The sequence below is a fragment of the Pinus tabuliformis genome, chromosome 7 (assembly GCF_031772625.1).
Source record: "Pinus tabuliformis cultivar Carrire ecotype Pingquan chromosome 7, CPIR1, whole genome shotgun sequence".
Classification (NCBI taxonomy): domain Eukaryota; kingdom Viridiplantae; phylum Streptophyta; class Pinopsida; order Pinales; family Pinaceae; genus Pinus; species Pinus tabuliformis.
In genome coordinates, this window is record NC_142293.1 from 1,039,011,725 (window position 1) to 1,039,033,393 (window position 21,669).

General features: G+C 35.3%; 1 protein-coding gene and 1 long non-coding RNA gene across 2 annotated transcripts in view; both read right to left on the minus strand.

Moving 5' to 3' along the window:
- Positions 1 to 221: 221 nt before the first annotated feature.
- On the minus strand, positions 222 to 845 carry LOC149251236 (uncharacterized). The gene is made up of 2 exons (XR_016265975.1): positions 659 to 845; positions 222 to 492 (listed from the first exon to the last, which is right to left on the minus strand). It is a non-coding gene; the product is annotated as an uncharacterized LOC149251236 (long non-coding RNA).
- Positions 846 to 1,416: 571 nt separating this feature from the next.
- The window catches only part of LOC149251237 (uncharacterized), a 42,312-nt gene continuing 22,059 nt past the window's right edge, over positions 1,417 to 21,669 (minus strand). The window contains exons 2-3 of the mRNA XM_089453827.1: positions 3,706 to 4,222; positions 1,417 to 1,660 (exon numbers count right to left, since the gene is read on the minus strand). Of these exons, the coding sequence (XP_089309953.1) occupies positions 1,653 to 1,660; positions 3,706 to 4,222 (525 nt within the window). The 3' untranslated portion in view covers positions 1,417 to 1,652. The remainder of the gene's footprint in view (positions 1,661 to 3,705; positions 4,223 to 21,669) is intronic.

Sequence of the window (21,669 nt, forward strand, 5' to 3'; positions counted from 1 at the left end):
CAACACAATACAATTATGAGTAGAAATTGCAAGTTAGCTAAACAGCAAATGGATTACAAGTTCTGAGGAATTTGGTGTAATAACCACATAGAGATTACAAGTTCTGAAGAACATCAATGAACAAAATTCAGAATTCAGACTATAGATGTCTGTCATTCCCTACCTGTAGTTCTTGTTTTCTTTCTTGGTCAAGCTACTTGATAGCCATCGTGAAACACTCCTTTACACACACAGCCAAAGGCGAGGTAATATTTCTTATTTGAAGTCCGAGCATTCAAGAAAAGACTTCTATGGAAATATTATGCAGACATCAGATGGCTTTGCACAGTCTGCCAGGGATAAAATACGCTCGTCCAACGCTCCAAAGATAAGAGCCTCATATGATGATTTTCAATTGTAGAATAAAGTTTCTTCATATAATGCTGAAGTGAAGAGCACGGTCAGGTCGGATTCTGATTCCACCTCGGATTCTGATTCCACCTATGTTGAGCTCTGAAAAATCATATATCAAGAGTGCAGAGATTTCTTACTCTTCTTATTCCACCTATGTTGAGCTCTGACAAATCATATATCAAGAGTGCAGAGATTTCTTACTCTTCTTATGGAGAGTCCCGAAAACCCTTTTATCAATGCTAAGTTGCAGAGTTCTATCCATTACCTGAAGATCATGCAGATTCTGATTCCACCTATGTTGAGCTCTGACAAATCATATATCAGGAGTGCAGAGATTTCTTCCTCTTCTTACCGAGAGTCCCGAAAACCCTTTTATCAATGCTAAGTTGCAGAGTTCTATCCTGCCACGAAAACCCTTTTATTAATGCTAAGTTGCAGAGTTCTATCCTGCCATTACCTGAAGATCATGTTTTCGATATAAAAAAAAAATTAAGATTCATAAACCACCAAACAAATTTCAGAAAATACTCAACAGAGAAAAAAACAGATATGTGATCAGTAATTACCGAAAAAAAATTGTCAGCTGGACAGTGGACTAGTGGTAGTTCCTCTCAATATTGATCTAGATAGAACATAGGAATAAAAATTGTCAGCTGGACAGTGGACTAGTGGTAGTTCCTCTCAATATTGATCTAGATAGAACATAGGAATAATTGGGGGAAGCATATAATAAATTATAATAATGCACAGCCCAACTGGAAAAAACACAAGCACAGACCATGCTACAGCAAAAGCACAAGAAACTGCCTCAATCTTTGAAAATGACCCAATTTGGAAAAACACAAACAGGAATCAAGCTATATCACAAGCACGAGAAACTGCCTCAATAAAATAAATTTCTAGAGTACAGTTGGAAAGATATATTAGTTTGAACATCTATAAGTAATCCAAAACTTCAAAACAAAGGTTACCGGGACATTGGCTAACTCATAAGGTCATACCTTATCCGAGAAATAATCATGATGAGATTTATAAAATTCACCTTCCTCACACCTGTGTTCATGTACTATCACTTAGATATCCGGTTATGGAACTATATAATAATAAAACGGATTGCAAAGATGAGCTGTACATAATTAACAGAAATACAATCTGCAATGATACAAAAATGGTTACATTAAAATTTAACTGCATACCGTAGAACCTGCATAAGTTCTACATTTTCTACTGGTACTTGAGAATAAACTGAAATGCGCTTCTCAATTGCCTTTCAGATAACAAACAAAATGAAATAAAATCAATCATTTGTACCAAATTGGCTAGTAAAGTTTATAACAGATTATCATGATATACAGTCACAAAGTATGTACAGCATGCTGGATATGTGCATAATGAAATTACATATATAGAATAAAGAAAATGAATAACTCATCCCAATTCAGAAAAGCAAATTGTACAGTAAACAATAAACAGAAACATAGGTAAAATAATACCAAATGCAATACAAATCTTTGTGGTGCTTCGAGGGCAATGTACTGTAGTGACAGTAGATAAAGACAAAGTTTACAGATATCATGAACAATTCAGAGTTCAGTTCGAAGTCAAACATACATTTCAGATATCAACAACAATTCAGAGTTCAGTTCGCAGTCAAACATACATTTCAAGATTGTTAAAATATTTTAGATATCATCAACAATTCAGAGTTCAGTTCGAAGTCAAACATACATTTCAAGATTGTTACACAGATTATTTTGTACACGATCTCCAACATATCTCATAACACAGTCACATTAAGTTGCAGAGAAGCAGTAAGGGTCTTACTCTCCCTAAAAACTCATGCAACATGTATCTACAACATTGAATATTGCATGTCACCAAAAGCACCATCCAAAAAGCAGCTGTCAGGCAGGATGTGGTCAAGTGATAAATCAAGTGTACTTTGTACACGAAAAAACAGAGGTTCACTTTCATAGAAGCTTGGACGCAAGTCCTGGGTAACTTTGAGCTATTCCCCCCGGTTGGCATCTTCATAGACAAATGTCATGCTATTGAAAAGCTGATATTGCTGAGGAGTTTAAACCTCTCCAATCAGAAAAAAGGATTCAACCAACCAAAAACTTTAAAGATTTGAAAGAACTGAAGAACGGCCATCCTGGATTCAGCTACAGCCCAGAATGGACTACGTGTATACAGCAGGACTTATCATGTGACCTTGCCTAACTAACATAGTGGCTACAAATTTCAAAATCCAAAATGATCTACGGAAATGCTTGAGTAACTCATAAAAATGCAGAAAATGACCACAATACTGATTATCCGAATATAACACATTAGAATACACTCCTGATGAGATTAGTGTTTATTTTATGTCACTAATATATTGTTTTATACCTGGATGATTCAGTAACCTTGACAAAGACACAATATCGTCTAATACCAAATTCACCTATTTTGAGTAAACTAACAAAAACTTCTCTCAAAAATTTCCTACTTAAGAGTGACACTTTCATAACTAATAAAAACCAGCAATTAGACGACTGACAAGAAATAATCCCCGGACTTCTCAGTATATATCACACATCAGCAAACAATAAACTAACCTAGTTTTCAACTGGTGCCTGAAAAGTCGTCCCAGGTGGAGGAAAACCTTGTGATGTAACCTGGTTTCTTAACACGCACCTGAAAAGTTGTCCCAGGTGCAGGAAAACCTTGTGATGGGTGTTATAGAGTTGAGATCTTGCCAACATATGGAAAGAAAATTATATACAACTCAATTATTAGCATCATCTGAAGGCCAGAAGCAGTCGGCAGAAAAGTGAGCGGGCAAGAAAAGGAAAGCCACCTGCCTCTCTCACCTACACAACTCCTGCATCAAACCCTAAGTGTTTTCATGAGCATATAAAGTTGATACAATTTGGCAGCTACCACATTTTGTAGGCATTTCATCTGGGGCCCTGGGTTCTCATATATTTCATGACGCCTGAGAGTTCACAAATAAGGAATAATATTGAAGGTTCCGACTCCCGAGTCTCCCACATTTGTTTATCAAAGGCGTATTTTAACAGTCATGTTCTCAACTTTGACCACGATGGGGGGGTTGGATTTTGGTTTACATCTGATATCATCCCAGTCCCATTTTTAAAGGGGATTTTAATAGCAGTCTGGTTCTGATTTCATCCCAATGTGACAAACCATCTGACAACCAATTTTTGTATCATGCTTTGTACTGCTTGGTAGACGTAAATTTCCAAAAAGGGCATCCATATCATATCTTTATTTAATCTTGACATGAATATAACAGAAGCTTACCTGAATCCGGATTGAACAGATGAGTAGTAGTTGTGGGCCTGTCTGTTAGGTGTGTGTCGTACTGTTTGCCGATGGCTGTAAGCAGCTGCATTATTAATAACCAGTATTCCGCGGTAAGAGTCTGGGTTTGGGTCCTGATCGTGAGCATAGCGAAGGTTGGAGAAATCAAACCACCATTATGGATCGGATCCTTTCCTGTTGAATGGTGTTTCTCAATCTTTCCTGTTGAATGGTGTTTCTCAATCCCGTTGGATCGGCAGGGACCTGTTCTTTCTTTTGAAGTAAAATTATTAACTATAACACCTGGCACATGCAGCGTGCAGGGCACTGCATGCAGGACACGAACAGGAACCAGGACACGGAGAACATGAACCAAAAACAACTTAGGATAAATGAACTTGTCCTCACATCGGGCAAGTGAGGCCGGCAATAAGAGGGTAAAGTGAAAACTTTGGTTAAAGATTTTTGGCGAACAAACTGCCGAGCCTAAAGTTTGGTTAAACCGTGAATAACCCGCCTAAAATGATGGTCAACGCACATTTTAATAGCCAGTCAACGGCATATCGAATGCTATAGTCCAGGCAGGGACTAAGGTTCACTTTCATAGAAGCTTGGACGCAAGTCCTGGGTAACTTTGAGCTATTCCCCCCGGTTGGCATCTTCATAGACAAATGTCATGCTATTGAAAAGATGATATTGCTGAGGAGTTTAAACCTCTCCAATCAGAAAAAAGGATTCAACCAACCAAAAACTTTAAAGATTTGAAAGAACTGAAGAACGGCCATCCTGGATTCAGCTACAGCCCAGAATGGACTACGTGTATACAGCAGGACTTATCACGTGACCTTGCCTAACTAACATAGTGGCTACAAATTTCAAAATCCAAAATGATCTACGGAAATGCTTGAGTAACTCATAAAAATGCAGAAAATGACCACAATACTGATTCTCCGAATATAACACATTAGAATACACTCCTGATGAGATTAGTGTTTATTTTATGTCACTAATATATTGTTTTATACCTGGATGATTCAGTAACCTTGACAAAGACACAATATCGTCTAATACCAAATTCACCTATTTTGAGTAAACTAACAAAAACTTCTCTCAAAAATTTCCTACTTAAGAGTGACACTTTCATAACTAATAAAAACCAGCAATTAGACGACTGACAAGAAATAATCCCCGGACTTCTCAGTATATATCACACATCAGCAAACAATAAACTAACCTAGTTTTCAACTGGTGCCTGAAAAGTCGTCCCAGGTGGAGGAAAACCTTGTGATGTAACCTGGTTTCTTAACACGCACCTGAAAAGTTGTCCCAGGTGCAGGAAAACCTTGTGATGGGTGTTATAGAGTTGATATCTTGCCAACATATGGAAATAAAATTATATACAACTAAATTATTAGCATCATCTGAAGGCCAGAAGCAGTCGACAGAAAAGTGAGCGGGCAAGAAAAGGAAAGCCACCTGCCTCTCTCACCTACACAACTCCTGCATCAAACCCTAAGTGTTTTCATGAGCATATAAAGTTGATACAATTTGGCAGCTACCACATTTTGTAGGTATTTCATCTGGGGCCCTGGGTTCTCATATATTTCATGACGCCTGAGAGTTCACAAATAAGGAATAATATTGAAGGTTCCGACTCCCGAGTCTCCCACATTTGTTTATCAAAGGCGTATTTTAACAGTCATGTTCTCAACTTTGACCACGATGGGGGTTGGATTTTGGTTTACATCTGATATCATCCCAGTTGACAGCCCATCTGCCAACCCATTTTTAAAAGGGGATTTTAATAGCAGTCTGGTTCTGATTTCATCCCAATGTGACAAACCATCTGACAACCAATTTTTGTATCATGCTTTGTACTGCTTGGTAGACGTAAATTTCCAAAAAGGGCATCCATATCATATCTTTATTTAATCTTGACATGAATATAACAGAAGCTTACCTGAATCCGGATTGAACAGACGAGCAGTAGTTGTGGGCCTGTCTGTTAGGTGTGTGTCGTACTATTTGCCGATGGCTGTAAGCAGCTGCATTATTAATAACCAGTGTTCAGCTGCATTATTAATAACCAGTGTTCCGCGGTAAGAGTCTGGGTTTGGGTGTAAGAGTCTGGGTTTGGGTCCTGATCGTGAGCATAGCGAAGCTTGGAGAAATCAAACCACCATTATGGATCGGATCCTTTCCTGTTGAATGGTGTTTCTCAATCTTTCCTGTTGAATGGTGTTTCTCAATCCCGTTGGATCGACAGGGACCTGTTCTTTCTTTTGAAGTAAAATTATTAACTATAACACCTGGCACATGCAGCGTGCAGGGCACTGCATGCAGGACACGAACAGGAACCAGGACACGGAGAACATGAACCAAAAACAACTTAGGATAAATGAACTTGTCCTCACATCGGGCAAGTGAGGCCGGCAATAAGAGGGTAAAGTGAAAACTTTGGTTAAAGATTTTTGGCGAACAAACTGCCGAGCCTAAAGTTTGGTTAAACCGTGAATAACCCGCCTAAAATGATGGTCAACGCACATTTTAATAGCCAGTCAACGGCATATCGAATGCTATAGTCCAGGCAGGGACTAATAACATAAAGGCACCGACCTAAGAGTTTACAATGAAGATAGAGGTGCAAATCTTTGTAGTCAAAGTTTTGAAGAGGTTTTTCATTACAAAGGTTTTAGCACATGTTTGCATCAAAATAAATCACAACAATGCATCCACCACAAAAATATGCACAAATATGTTAATGTAAATAAGGTGCATTGTGTACTTAAAAAAGGTCATCGAAAGTTAGGTTGAAGTCAAAATTAACATATTTTCAAAAATAAAAAAATAAAAAAGCAAGCACATAAATAATAGTGCTCCATAGGAGATAGAATGATTAGTATGGTTTAAAGTTCATGCGATGGAATGTTGTTCCCTTCATCATAATATTGTCCCTCTTAAAATCCATTTCAAAATAATGATTTCAATACACAGGTAAATTTAACTCATAAAATATAATTGTTTATATATATATATATATATATACTTATATACTTTGATATATGCATACGACATGAGTGTGAAATGTATCATTTGAAATTACACAAATGATACTTAAACTACCAAATGTGTGGGAAAAGTATCCTTTGGAACTAAACAAATGATACTTAAACCACCACATGAGTGGGAAAAGTATCCTTTGGAATTAGACAAATGCTACTTAAATTCATGCTTTCTACTTTATAAAGGCCTACAAAAGTTTGTTTGAAGTTGGAATGCTACACGCTTTCAAAACTTTCTTTTCATAATGTAACACATCTTGATTGTGGCTTTGGTTCAAATGTGGGGAGTTTGGTGGATGATAATATTAAATGGTTGATTCTTCGTATTCCTCTTACCATATCATTCCAAGTTCCCCAATTTCTCCCTTACAATTTGTGGTAAATCCAAATTCTATGTATAATTTGATTATCTAATTGAATTACATACCTTTGTAAGTGCATTTGAATAAATGCGCATTGAATTTTGCAAGATCTTGATTTAGAATTAAGTTCAAATGTGCAAGATATTCCACCAATACAAAAACCACAAGATCTGATCTAAAACAAGATATCAGAAGCAGGTGCTAGACAAAAATTGGAAGCAACTTTATCCCACAAATTGTAATATTCCATCTAACAACAACCATCCCAAGTCAACAGTACTTCACCATGAAATGGATATATTTTATGACATCCAACTAATATGTGGTTGGTCAAAATGTAAAGGGCTAAAGGTGAACCCTTAGTGAGTCTTCCCTTGGTCACTAGAGGACCTCCCTCTAACTTCAAGGTCTTCGTGTAGCTTTCCCACCATGTTAAGGAATGACTCCCTAATTTCAACCTAGCAAGCAAAATCTTTTGTTTTTCCTCGATATGGTGAACACTAAAATAATTTATAATTGTTACAATTATTGATTTAGCTTCGAAGCGTCAATCTCACCTTAATATGGCTTGATATCGACCTTCACTTCTATTTTGAAGAGGCACTATGAATAGCTCATAACACTTGAACTAGGCTAATCCTTTTAACTTTATTTCTTATATTCCCTCTTTGGTTCTTCTTGATCTGCCACATTCCCCTCCAATCTGACCTCCTACTAGATCCCCTCCAATATGACCTCCTAATAGATCCCCTATAACTCCCCACAACATACCCAAAGAAACCTACTATAATACCAATATGATCTGTAAATTATCTTGGATATTCCAATGGACAATTAATCATAACAGAACTACTAAAATATATTAGAAAATTCAAAATCTACATGATGAGGGTTTATTTATCCTTAGATTCTTAGATCTAGTAATTATTGTTTATTTTGTATGCATGAAAATTATAATTATGCAAAAAATTGAGAATAGTGAAATAAAGCTCACAAACCACAAATTAACACGGGATATAACCTAGGAAACCATTTCGAGAGAAAACCTAGTTGGCATGTGAGGTTGTTTTATTCTTTTACTCTTAATGGAAAAATGGACTCAAAAACAAAGAAGTGTGGCTCTTGGTCTATGTGCTACTACATTTCACAAATCCTCTCTATTTTCTCTCTCTTTATCTACTCATGGCTACTTTTATCATGTATGGAACAAAATGCACTATAATATAATGGAACCTCTTTTCCTTTTAGTGGCATAATTATAAAACGGCCTGATAGACTACTGGTGATTATGTTTGACTCCTTCAACCATTAACTAGAGTTAGAATATGGACTCTTCTAGAGTATTCTTCATCATGATCACATTGCTATCCCATTTTCCACGAATAATGGGAGTTGACATGGTATCCTCTCAAATTATGGTGGTAAAAACAGGAAGGTTACTTCTAAATGGCATAAATTTTGCATACCGACTCTGATTGAGTTGTTTTTTGTGCGGTTGGAAAGGTATTCATGTGTAGAATAGCATGAAAATATGTTTCACTTAAGCAACAAAAAAAAACATTGTTTTATGTCTCAAACTACTCCCGGAAGGTTTTAGACAACAATTTGCCAAACTGGGAACTGTCAGTAAAAATGGTTCCATGAGTTGATTCCTCCACCTTTTCCACTCTAAAATCTTCAAGATGGATGGAAAATAATATAATGATCCAATTTGGATTGCAATACCCCTCATAGTTGTTCAGGAAGAATAATATCTTATGTTAACTCGTATAGTCTGTAGTAGAAGACAAGTGAAGAGAATGTATATCTACATCTAACCATTGATTGTTGAATTGAAGCAATTATGGTAGGGATATAGTTATACAATGTACCAGGACGCAGACCAATGAATATTTGTTCTACATTGCATGGCATATGTGTGTGTGCACCTTGCATAATTATATAAGACTAGGATTTTACTTTAGTAACCATATTGATTGATTCATTTATATTTGTAACATTATTTGACATACTTAATTTGGTGCAATTATATTCATTGACACTAAATTGTTTTGTATATAGTAGCATCACAATCCTTATAACAAAAGGATATCATGAATGTAAATATTGTGGACAATTTATGGAGGCTAGTTGGCCCAACCACCTAGAGAGCTAGTGTACAACTACTTGAGGATATTCCTCCAAGAAGACCAACCTTATAAAAGAGTAGCATTTTCTTTAATTGTAAACAAGAGAGAGCTTAGATATCTAAAATAATGACACTAGAAAATGGGCTTAGGGCATATGACATAAAGAAGGGGAAGGAAATCACATAATTATTTGATTCAAATGGGGAGCCTATGTTTGATGATCCTAAATTTTTCAACATCTATGTTGAAAAAATGCCCATTGGGTTGAAAAGGAAATCTATTTTTTATGTTATTCCATATTGGAAACATCTTAACATTTCCCACTTACAAGATCACGTGCATATATTAAAAAATGTTTCATCTTCTTTGTGGAGGCATAGATCGTTGAAAAAAATGACACATTGGATGTTGAGAGAAATTTTATTTCTTCAAATTCTGAGAAGAAATATTGACCAAGAAAAGAAAGTAGAGGAGAGGTTGATCCCTCTTGGACTTTTAAATAAAGTTATACCCCACGGATTTTGAAGAAAAATGATCTTTCTCTGGTGAAGGGTGTTATATGAAGTGTGGATACAACTTTTTTACATAGGTCAACTCTATGGCATTGTTTCACCATAGAAGAAATTTTTTCAAGTATGTAATAACTTGACCATCTAAACTTTCTAAGGGTACATATGTTGAGTACATGCTTCTTTTCTAAAAGTGTGGGTTTTTAATCATATGTTATGCACTCATAGTTCTTTTGGCAATTATTTTTTTACATGGTTATTTTGTATTGTTATTATCCTTTGCTCATGCATGGTTTTTTGAACCATGACTCCCCCAAAGACCTATGACATGCCATATCTAAATTATCTACATTTTTTCATTGAATTACATCAAAGAAAATTCACCTGGCTAGCATTTAGTGGCTCATATTACCTCTCTCATTTGGTGACTCATCTTGATTGAATAGGACACTCTAACATCCTTAGTATCCCATCATTGTGTATGGATATTGTACCAGATCAAGAATAGGATCATCCTTACTATCCAACAATTCCAAAACCTTTAAACTTATCAATTTACATGGATACTTTGATTGGCCCTCTTAGGCAACATTTTCCGCCAAATGTACATACACAAATTAGTCATCAACCAAGGGGGAGGTTGTCAAATGTTGGTTGAGCCATTGAAAACCTCTCAAAAAATAGCTATGAAGCAAAGGGGAAGGAAAATATCCCCTTGAGCATGCTATGAAAATGATATGGAGTAATACAAAACTATTACAAAAAATAGCATACCACTTAATTTGTTTAGGCCTATGAAATAAACTATCCGCATAGTGCATGAGAGGGAAACTAATGTATAGCCTGACAGAGGTATGATGTGTCGATGTCATGACCATAAGGAACACACATTTAACCTCTTATTTGTTGAAATATTATAAACTCAATTAGCCTCCAATAACCTAGAACTCACTTATATCAATGATGTCCATAATAATATATCTATATACATATACCACTTGACTCTCTCCCGCAATTCGAGACCAAACCTCCTTTGTGGGTCGATACCATAAATCAAGACCAACCTAGAAATCCTACCTATCATGATCCCAATGATAGATCAACTACATCGACTTTTGCTTAAGGGAGATAGACTCCTCATAAAACTAGAGAGGCAAACATCCCTCAAAAGAAGATGAGTCTCAACTCTAATAAGACAAGAGTATGGATCCCTCTCCCTCTCATGAGCCTCCAACTCATGTAAAAAGGTATATGTGTCAACCTAATGTTGTCACTATTCTTATTATTATGGTCGGTGTTGATTATTATGGTCGGTGTTGATGTCCCTAATTCACATGCAAATTCTTTAGATACATATATCTGGAAAATAAAAAAATCCAATCTAAATTACCCTTTGTTATATTCATTGAATATTAAACTTAAAGTTTCTGTCAAAATAATGAGTAAAAGTTATTGATTCCCAATTTATTATAATGCATCATCAATTGTGCATTGTAATAATTTTTAGAACATTGGTGTTCTTAAGTATCATACATTCATTGGCACAATAATTTTTTTAATATTATCTCATGGTGTTTTTTTATGTCATGGAGCACCACCAGTAGTGCATCATAGAAATTAAGAGCACATCAATACGGCCATGAAATTTCTTTATTATATTTAGCTTATTAATGTACTTAAAATCTATTGGAGCATTGCTAAAGGTGCATTACTACATTTAATAATTGACCGACAATTGCAGGAAATTTTAACTCAATAGTGAGTTAAGATGTACCAAATCACCATAAATGGTATGTCCTTTCTTTCCAAGTATACTAACAAGCATAATAAAATTTAATATAAATTTAAACCAACAATATGCTCTATATATTAACCCATTGTTACATAGTGTGGCTTGTAAAAGCATCAATGATCAGTGTGAGTTGATGCACCACGTGGAATTTTTTTTGAAAATAATGAAAAGACAAACAAGTTAAAGAACAATTTTAAATTTTAAACCACTAAATACGTAGAGTGGGGGATAAGAATCAATTTACTTGTTCATTCAAATAAGTATGGTTATGGTTAGTGTTTTTCATTCAAATAAGTATGGTTATGGTTATGGTTAGTGTGTAGAGAAAAAATATAAAAAATTAGTATTGTTTGCAAAAATCCACCATCAACAACTCTAGTAATATGGTAGCACTACATAACGAGGAGGTCATAGGGAGATATTCAGCGTCGATGCTTTACAACTTGAAACACTAAAGAAGGTGACAAATAAAATTATAATTTGGTCATTTCCTTTGTTTTACCCTACAGCTATTATCCTAATGATATCTCCATACACTAGTTTATGTGTGGTTATCTAGCATACAAGTGTCATTTTTCTAAAAAGTTAAAAATTAAATGGAATTTTATTATTCTACATACAATGAAGCATTAATGCACATGCCTTTAGTGGAACAATGTGACAATTATGATTTTGTTGAAATAGCCACTTATATTTTTTACCCATCATTATTCTAAGCCAAGCATTTTTAATCACATTGATCCACCATGTATATTGATGTGCTAATGTGTATAGGTACAATACACACTAATGATAATTTATTTTTAATTGATATTTTATTACATAATAGTGTAACATGATGTTGACGAGAATATATTAATATGTAAGGGTGTGCTTGTTAAGTTAGTTGTAACTAACAAATATGGATGGAACATATTTTAAAAAAATTAACAAAATAAAAGAAGCAAAACACACACACACAAATTTTCACTAAAATTTCTAGTGTCCCATTTATGCTATAAATGTTTTCAACAAGTGTTTTCTTTGTAGTGTTCTTTCATTGGTAACCTTATTTTGAGATTTTTATGCTTTTCATGAGGAAGGATGTACTTAGATTTTTCTTTCTTGAAAAAATAACTTCTTGGTAACTCTAAAACTATCTTTCTGTAACCATGGCTTTTTTTTTCTCTCTCTTTCTAGATGATTTTGATGTTTAGGAGTTCAATATTGTCCCTTTTATTTAGTTTAAGGCCTGATATAAAGGCATATATGACCAAGTATTCATATAATTGTGCAATTTGAGTGGCTAATGCATCCCATTGTCAAGTGTAGTCTTCAACCAATCCAACTCGCAGAAGCCTAGCCAATGCAGTGAATACTTCATTTTCTTCCATATCATGGAAACTTAAACAAAAAACTAAATTTGAAATAATTATTATTATATCAACATAATAATATTAAGTCAAAGTGATAATATTAATTCAAAGTAAGTATATATATATATATATATATTTTACCAAAATTAATAGTTACTTATTATTAAAACCTTTATTATTATTATTTTTCCAAGGGAAAATCGAACTTTTTATTAAGAGTATAAAAATTTACATAGGTAGATGCAGTAAAGCATTCACCTTCATTTTATCCACTCTACTCAGTCTCTCAAAACTGGCTGCCAGTCTATATTATGAATGAATGAATGAAATTTTAACATCCATGAGACGTCTATGGGACCACTAGCTTCCGTACTTTTTGCCTTTTGCAATTCAATCCTCTTATTATTCAAATTAATGATGAGTTGACCCAACCTTTTAACATTCCCCTCATTGAAAATACCATGCCAAGGAACTGATGTTAAAATATTGTTGTAACTGTCTCTGATGTCTCTAAAAGCATCACATTCCAAAATGAAATGTTTTTTCGATTCCACTGCCCCAGAAGTGCAAAAAGTACACACTCTCTCTTCACCCACCTTTTCCACCGACCTGTTTCGCACCATAGTTTATGTGAGTTAGTTATTAATTGAGCAATAAGAATCTTTTCTCTCCATGGAATGCTAGCTCCAATGTACTCTTGTGGTTGGAGATCACACATGGGGTTGAATTATTGAACGTAGTACTTCTTCTTTCTATCCAACTCTTTTCCCCATATATGCTTACGAAACTTCTCCATAACATAACTCTTTAAATCATTGTTATTTGTGGGACATGCATTGAGGTAAATATTCCATTTTTTCATCCATTTGTTGTTTTGTCTCATCCATGAATTTTTTTATTTCATTCATTCCCTCATTGAAGATAACTTTAGGCCATCTACCTTCTCCCATTTGCTTAATTCTCTGAAGATCCCTTATGAGACGCACCATAGCAATTGCTTCGATGGAAATTGCTCCTGTTTCACTCAGCATTATCTCATAAGAAACCGAACTTTTTATTTTAAACTTGCTCATGATCAAACGTTTTTGGATTTTCTCAATTTGCTTCCATTTTGAGACAAGGATGCTTCTAGCCCGCAATTCACACCCATATAATATCACTGGATAAACTAGGAGCCCAAAAAGCACTTTAATTATTTTCCAATCCCATAACTTTGTCTCTCTACATCTGTTTTGAATAGCATATAATGCTTTCCACCCTCCTAAAATTCTCTTCTTTCTGCAATGATCCCAATTAATCTTGTTGTTGAAATCAATCATGATGTACTTGTATTCATGTACCTCTTCAAGAATGTTTCTTTCAAAAGAATGTATGTTGGCTTAACTTCTTTTTATTTAAGAAAATCATTATTTTGGTCTTCTTGATATTGACTTGCATCCCCAATGCTTTACAAAAATGTTCAAGGGCATAAAGGTGCATCTGCAATCCCTGGGTCGATTTAGAATAAATATAAGGTCATCAACATATAAAAGAAGCTTTATCACAAACTCCCCAAACCGAACACCATCCCTACCTTGCATATTTAGCCATTCTTCCCATTTATCAATATATAAACAAAAAAGAGTAGGGGATAAAGGGCAACCTTGCTTGACTCCGATGCCACTTCTAAATCTTTTTGAAATGCCTGTTGAAGTTCTAATTTCGACTTTCACCTCTTCATAAAGCATATGGACAACAACTCTATAAGAATTTCAAGTTCTTCCATTCTACTCCACAACTTATCTCTAGGGACCATGTCGTATGCCTTTTTGAAGTCAACAAAGCAGCAAATACTTCTTCTTTTCCCTCCCAAACCTTTTCAATAATGTGTCTCAACATGATACCATGATCTACTATGGAATGCTTCAGCCTAATACCTGCTTGCCCTTCTTCCCTCTTTTCTTAAACTTCCGCCCACTTACTAATTCTATTTTCCACCATGCTGCTGAAGAGCTTTGCAAACAAAGAATTGATCATAATGGTTCTATAGTTGGAAGGATTATTAATGTCTCCACTTTTAAAAAGGGGTATTGCTAGACTATTTGTCCAATCTCTTGGGAATCCTTGTTGAATGACGTTATTGAATATTTCCATGATGTGCGGTGCAAGAATGCTCATTCCCCACTTTAGATATTATGCTTGAAGTTCAACCAAGTCCTTTTCCTTTCCTATTTTCAACTACTTAATTCTTGTCTCTACTTCTTGTAATGTGAAAAACTTTGTAGTTGTGTTGATCCTGGGAGGAGGCTCCTCCTCTGATTCTTTCTCATAGAGTTGTCTTACATAGTCAAACCATTGATTGGTTGTAATATTATTTTCAATTTGCTTCTTCCTTGGTTGAAGTTCTTGCCAAAAATGCTTTGGGTGATTCTTGCCTAGACATATTAACTCTTCTCGCCTTGTTTGCATGAACTCATATTTTTTCTTTTTTAAAATCTGCTTATATAACTTTACATTCATCTTCTCCTCGCCTGTCTTTTTCAAGGTTTTTCTTGCCATTTTGCATTCCTCATCAAACCAAGCATTTATAGGAAAGCAATTTGATTCAGATTTCCTATTTTTTTCTCTTGTGCACTTCTCAAATGCACTCTAAATTATATTTGTTAACTCATGACTATTGAGGCTTTAGTAGCCACTCTTCCCCTTCTGAATTGATCTCTCCAACATTGCTTTGAAGATAGTGCAATTTTCCTGTGTTAGAAGAATTTTTCCCTTTGATATCAATTACCGAGAACATTGGGTTTTCTTCCTATGTTGTCTTTCTTCTACCCAAGATAGCTTTATATAAATTTGGTTATGGTCTGATTTTAAGTCCCACATACACTCTCCAATATTAACTTCATCTATCCTTTCTATCAAGCTTTGTGAACAAATAACATAGTCAACAACACTTGCCCCATTGTATGTGTTGCAAGTGAACTTCCTAGACTTTTTCCATTTATCTAGACCATTGTAGATCATTAAGTTGAAAGCACCACACAACGTAAGCAACTCCTCTCCAAAATGATTGTTAACTTTGTCATCTTCTGAATGTCCCAGCCATTGGGGATTCTCCTCTTCAATGAGCCAGATAGGATTGTGATCTTCTTTGCAACAGAAAAAACTAACTTGTTGATTTGTTGTTCTAGCATTGAAATCTCCCACTAAAATAACTTCTCCCTACTGAGAATATACATCAATATCTTGCTTTAAAGTTGTATATGGGTCTTTTCTATCTAGCCCCTTATTTGTAGGTTTTTGAGGCTTGAGGTGCAAAATAGCATGTTGCAATTCTTATGTGGTTCTCATTCTCTATTATTTTGAACCATAAATATTGTTTATTTGTATCTTATTTCACAAAATGTATGTGATGACCTTCTTTTTCTTTCACTAAAACCAGTATTCCTCCATACCCTTTGCCCTTTTCTGTTGCCTCGTTTCAAACTGCTAATTTCAAATAACCATCAAACATAGGAATTTTACAACCATCATGTTCATGAGTTTCTGTGAGGAAAATTATGTCTCTACCTTCTGCAATAGGCCCTATCCCAAGTCCCCTCCTCGAAGGGTAACCTCTATAGTTCCAATAGACTAGACTTAGGTAGACCAGGATAGGATTTGATTTCTTCATGGAAAGTGAAAGCACAACATACTGAGAAAACTGGAGAAAAGCATCACTTACTCATTACCAAAAAGCACAAATAAAAACTTATAAAAAGTCTGGTACCATATAACCAAGTCTCTTTGGGCATCAGAGAAAACAACCCATCCATATCAAAAATAGGTTTTCAAAGTTATCATCGCCAAATGGACATATACAATAGAAAATCTAAAAACGTTTTAACATAACATATATAAAACTGATAGATGGCCTTGTACAGCCCAAAAACACAATGGTTGCAAAAGAAAAAAGAAACCACATCCAATAGGGCCATTATACATATGGCGGTTGATCTGACTCGATGACCTACCTAATTAAAACCTTTATTATGCTTGGATTTAAGATTTTGTTTTTATATTTTTTAACTATATAATGTTCATCTTAATTATTTTATTATTCTTTCAACGCTCATTTTTTCAGCCGTTTTTCTTCCTTACAATACAGTTGTTGGTTGGATCAATACTTTCTTCCATCCTGATGATGAACCCACTTAGTGGTTAGAAACGTGTCAACAACAAAAATTGAGATGTGATTTCAAGAAGCATTCTATCTTAACATTATGAATCACAGAAGTTTGCATTCTAAAAGCCCTATCAACTTGTAAATCATTAGCTTTGTTTAACCTTGACATAAAAAATGGTTGTACATTAGATTTTTAAGAAAGATATATGCAACATGAATTCTCCCTTGTCGTCATTTATCATAGACATTTTTGAAGTACTTTTGAACCTTATTTACTTAAATGACATCATCTTAGTTTTCAATTTCATCAAAATTTTAAGATATTGATTTTTATTTTATTAGTGAATGTGACAAATGATCTCTAAAAGAGTGAGTGATGAACACTTGAACTTGAGGTGTTGGGACTTCATGTCCCTTTGCATTAGATTTATCCACTTGAATTTATATATTGTTAGTTAATTATCTTGTCACATTTGTTTCATATAGTCTTCAATTATCTCTTTGTTGCAAATTCACCTTTTCCCATTCTAGGAAAGTTTACGATTATGTACAACATTCAAATAAAAGTCTTTCAAATAAAGATGCATGGGTGGGGAGTAATTATTCTACCAAAATCACCAAAAACTTTGCACCTAGCCTAACCACTGTGCAAGTACAAACATAACAAGCATGCATGTTATTGAAGAAAACTTAAACCATGATAAAAAAAAAAAATCATAACGCCCTATTTCCATTGATTGTACAAGTCACTATAAACTTATTAACTTAATTAATCATATTTTTATGACATTTTTAAACCTGTCAACCATTTTGGGTTTATTTCAATAAAACATGATGGATTTTTTAATAAAATATAAGGACTCCATGTTTCACATTAAAAAATTGTGATCACTAAATTTTTAGTTTATGGCACAATATCCAAATTAGTTGAATCAATGTGTTTAGTGGTGTATGGAATTATTGTATGAACATACCAAAGCATTGTAATTATGTCCATAATTACACTAGCAATATGCAAAATCAATATAGCAACATACATAATCACTACAACATCATACATAATCACCATAGAAATGCATAGAAGTGTCGCGGGAGGTGTGGTGATGCTTTGAACATCTTTGAATGGTGTGTAAATATAGAGAGACAGTGAAGCATAAATTGACTCTTCAATATGAGTGACATGGTGTTTTGATCACTTTAGAACAATAAATGACAGATGTTGCATTGATATTTCGCTTCCTTCTCTATACAATGATCGATTTCAAGTCATGAGTTTTTGATAAAGAGATCCATCACTTCAATACTTTAGTAAATATATTTTAATATTTGCACCGAGAGGTGATCTATAGGCCAATATGGGGGATATGTGTAGATGTAATGTAAGAAAGATTGTATGTCAACATCTTTTAAATGTTAGGAAAAATATAATATAAAAAAATAGCTTCATATGTTTTAATTAATATTCAAATTAAAATATATATAAATATAAAATGTAATATAATGTAAAATTAAAAATGTAAATGTAAAATGTAGGGCAAAAAGCTACCAATTTGATCACAAGAAATTGGTTTGTCTATGTAAAGTTAACATACTGCAGTTTCTTTAACATATTATTATTGGTATAATAATCAATAATATCGATTATTATTATTCTAATGTGTATGTGTGTGTCCGAGAAGGGGGGGGAGAAGGAGAGAGGGAGGTAGATGGTGACATAGATGGGGTGGAGAGAGAGAGATGGAGGGGAGAGGTGGGAGAGAGGGGGCAGAGATGGGAGAGAGAGGAGGGGAGAGAGAGATGGAGAGAGGGAGGGAGGGAGGGAGGGAATTAGATGGGGGTAGAGAGATGGAGAGAGGGAGGGAGAGATGGAGTTGGAGGGGGAGAGAGAGATAGAGGTGGAGAGAGGGAGGGACTGACAAGGATGAGATGGAGAGGGTCTAGAGGAGTGAAGAGAGAGAAGGAGAGGAGGGAGAGAGGGAGATACATAGATGGAGGGGGTAGATGATACACGAGTATTAGAGCTTCCAAGTCATTAAGTCATTAATGAGAAAAAAGATTCAAAAAAGGGTCTTGATTTTTTAGAAGAATTTATATTATTCCATATAAATAAATTGTATTCCAACTTGGTATATTTTATGGGTTTTTAGAACTAGATGATTCATAGTTTTAGAAAAGTTATGGATAGGTGATATTTTGTCCATAAGGCAAAAGCAAATATACCTTAAAAATCATGAGAGGTTCTAGGGATAGATTTAGTGACCTTAGAATTTAGAAAATATGATTTATGGACTGATCTTAATTCTACTTATTGTAAGCCTATGGGCAATGAGAGAATGGTCAAATGAATGTAGAATTGGCCATAGAGAGTGAATGGAGAGAAATACATGTTTTTGAAATATTATATGTACAATTTTTGTTGAATGAAAGCATCTTTATACTCATGATTGTCTGTGAGCATGTGTGAATGAAGAATTCCAACATTTGTGTGAAACCTGGAATTGGTATAATTTCAATATTTGTGTGCATTTAAAATTGGTGTTAAATTCAAATACAATCAACTCGAAATTCATGTTATGACTTGGACTAATATTGCCATTCAGTTGAAATAAATGTGTAAGTGTTAATGGAATAGAGGAGGAGAGGTAATAATCCTTAGGTTGTTTCCTTAATTTATTGGTGATTTGAGCAGAGGTGTTTTCCATCCTTTGATACACTTTACTCCAAACTTAGTACTATATTTTGATCTAAACTAAAATTACACGGCGGAGAAGTTGAATTTGCAAGGAAAGATGAACTTTTATGCATTAGTAGAGAGAGGGGGAGAGAGAGAGAGGGATATAGTGACAAAGTTGGAGGGAAGAGAGAGAGAGAGATGGGGGGGGAGACAACTGGAGGTGGGAGAGAAAGGTTATGGGGAAGGAAGAGAGAGAGGACTTGAGAGAGGAAGGGAGAGAGAGATGGAGTTGGAGGGGGAGAGAGAGGAAAGGAAGAAAAAAGACATAGAGAGAGAAATGTGTCGAGAGAGAGAGGGAGTGACAAAGGAGAGATGGAGAGAGAGTGAGGGAGAGAGGAGAGTGGGATGGAAGAGAGAGAGAGAGAGAGTATGTTTTGGGGGTGAGATAAAGATACAAAGAAGGAGATACAAAGGGAGATAGATATCTAGATGGTGGGAGGGGAGAGGGAGGGAGGAAAAGATAGATAGATATGAAGAGAGAGAGTGTGCGTGTTTGGGAGGGTGAGATAGAGAGACAAAGCAGGAGAGATGGAGAGAGATGTGTGTGTGTGGGGGGGGGCAAGGGGAGAGAGGGGGGAGGGGAGAATGAGAGAGGGAGGGAGATAGACATAGAGATGGAGGGGGGAGAGAGAGGGAAGAAGAAAGAGGCACACATACACAAATACATATATTATATAGTATTATATAATACTAAACAATATTAACCATTGAGGAAGATGAAATAAGGCTTTTACAAAAGGTAAAAGAATTTGGATTTAGAAAGTTATGAATATTTTGGTTTTTCATTGATTCCTAATCCTATTTGATTGATAGGCATTGATTTCATTGTAGATGTTCATTCTTAATCCTATTAGATTGATTGCACCGGATGCATTGATTTCAGTGTCGTTGTTGATTTCTAATCCTATCTGATTGCTTGCACTAGATGCATTGATTTTAGTGTAGATGTTGATTTCTAATCCTATTTGATTGATTGAACTAGATGCCTTGATTTCAGTGTAGATGTTGATTTCTAATCCTATTTGATTACTTGCATTGGATGCATTCATTTTAGTGTAGATGTTGATTTCTTGTAATGCCTCCTCCCATATTTACCCAATTTCACAAGCTCGCTAGGGTAAACATGAGACAAGTGCCATTATGACATGACTCGACCTCGAAGTTCCAATTAAGGAATTAGGGCCTACAACTAAACACTTACTAACATCCTACAAGGACTATAGATCAATCAAGAGTGAAAAACCACCCAAGGTGATCAATCCCTGAGGTGGAACCCCTTTTCTTTGACCTACCACCCCAACTACACACACGACAAGGCAAGAGTGTGGCTATAGGCCTCCAAACACACACATAGGCCTGCTTCCATGCAATTATGGCCTAAATTCCCCAATTTAGTGCCAGGGGTTTCGAGATTTGAGCCACTTTTTCAGGTTAGACTCTAGACCACCACCATAACTGCCGGTAACTTTCCAGAATGCAATCAAAGTGTTGTAGCAGCTACAACCACCCTCCAAAATTTTGCCTATGCTTCAATTTAGGAGCCTTCCTTCTAAACCTTGGTAGCTCATCTCGCACTGTTCCAGGTATTTGTGCTTCGACTGAGACTTATGTTTTCAGTTTGTCTTGTGTTCGGTTACTTAGTTGATTTTTTGACTCACAAGTTGATCTCCTGACTTGGTCCCACAACAGTTTTGGGCTTGCCCCAGAAACTACACAATTCTTGAGGGGAAATGGCCTTGTTGTTGGGCATTGTGCAGTCTTGGATTCAAGTGAGCCCTGAGCTCTAGAAATGCGCAGTCATGAGGGGGAAACCCAACACTAAGCCCATAAATTACACAACCCTCATTGAGCGTTTGCACTGAGCCAGAATGTTGCCCAGT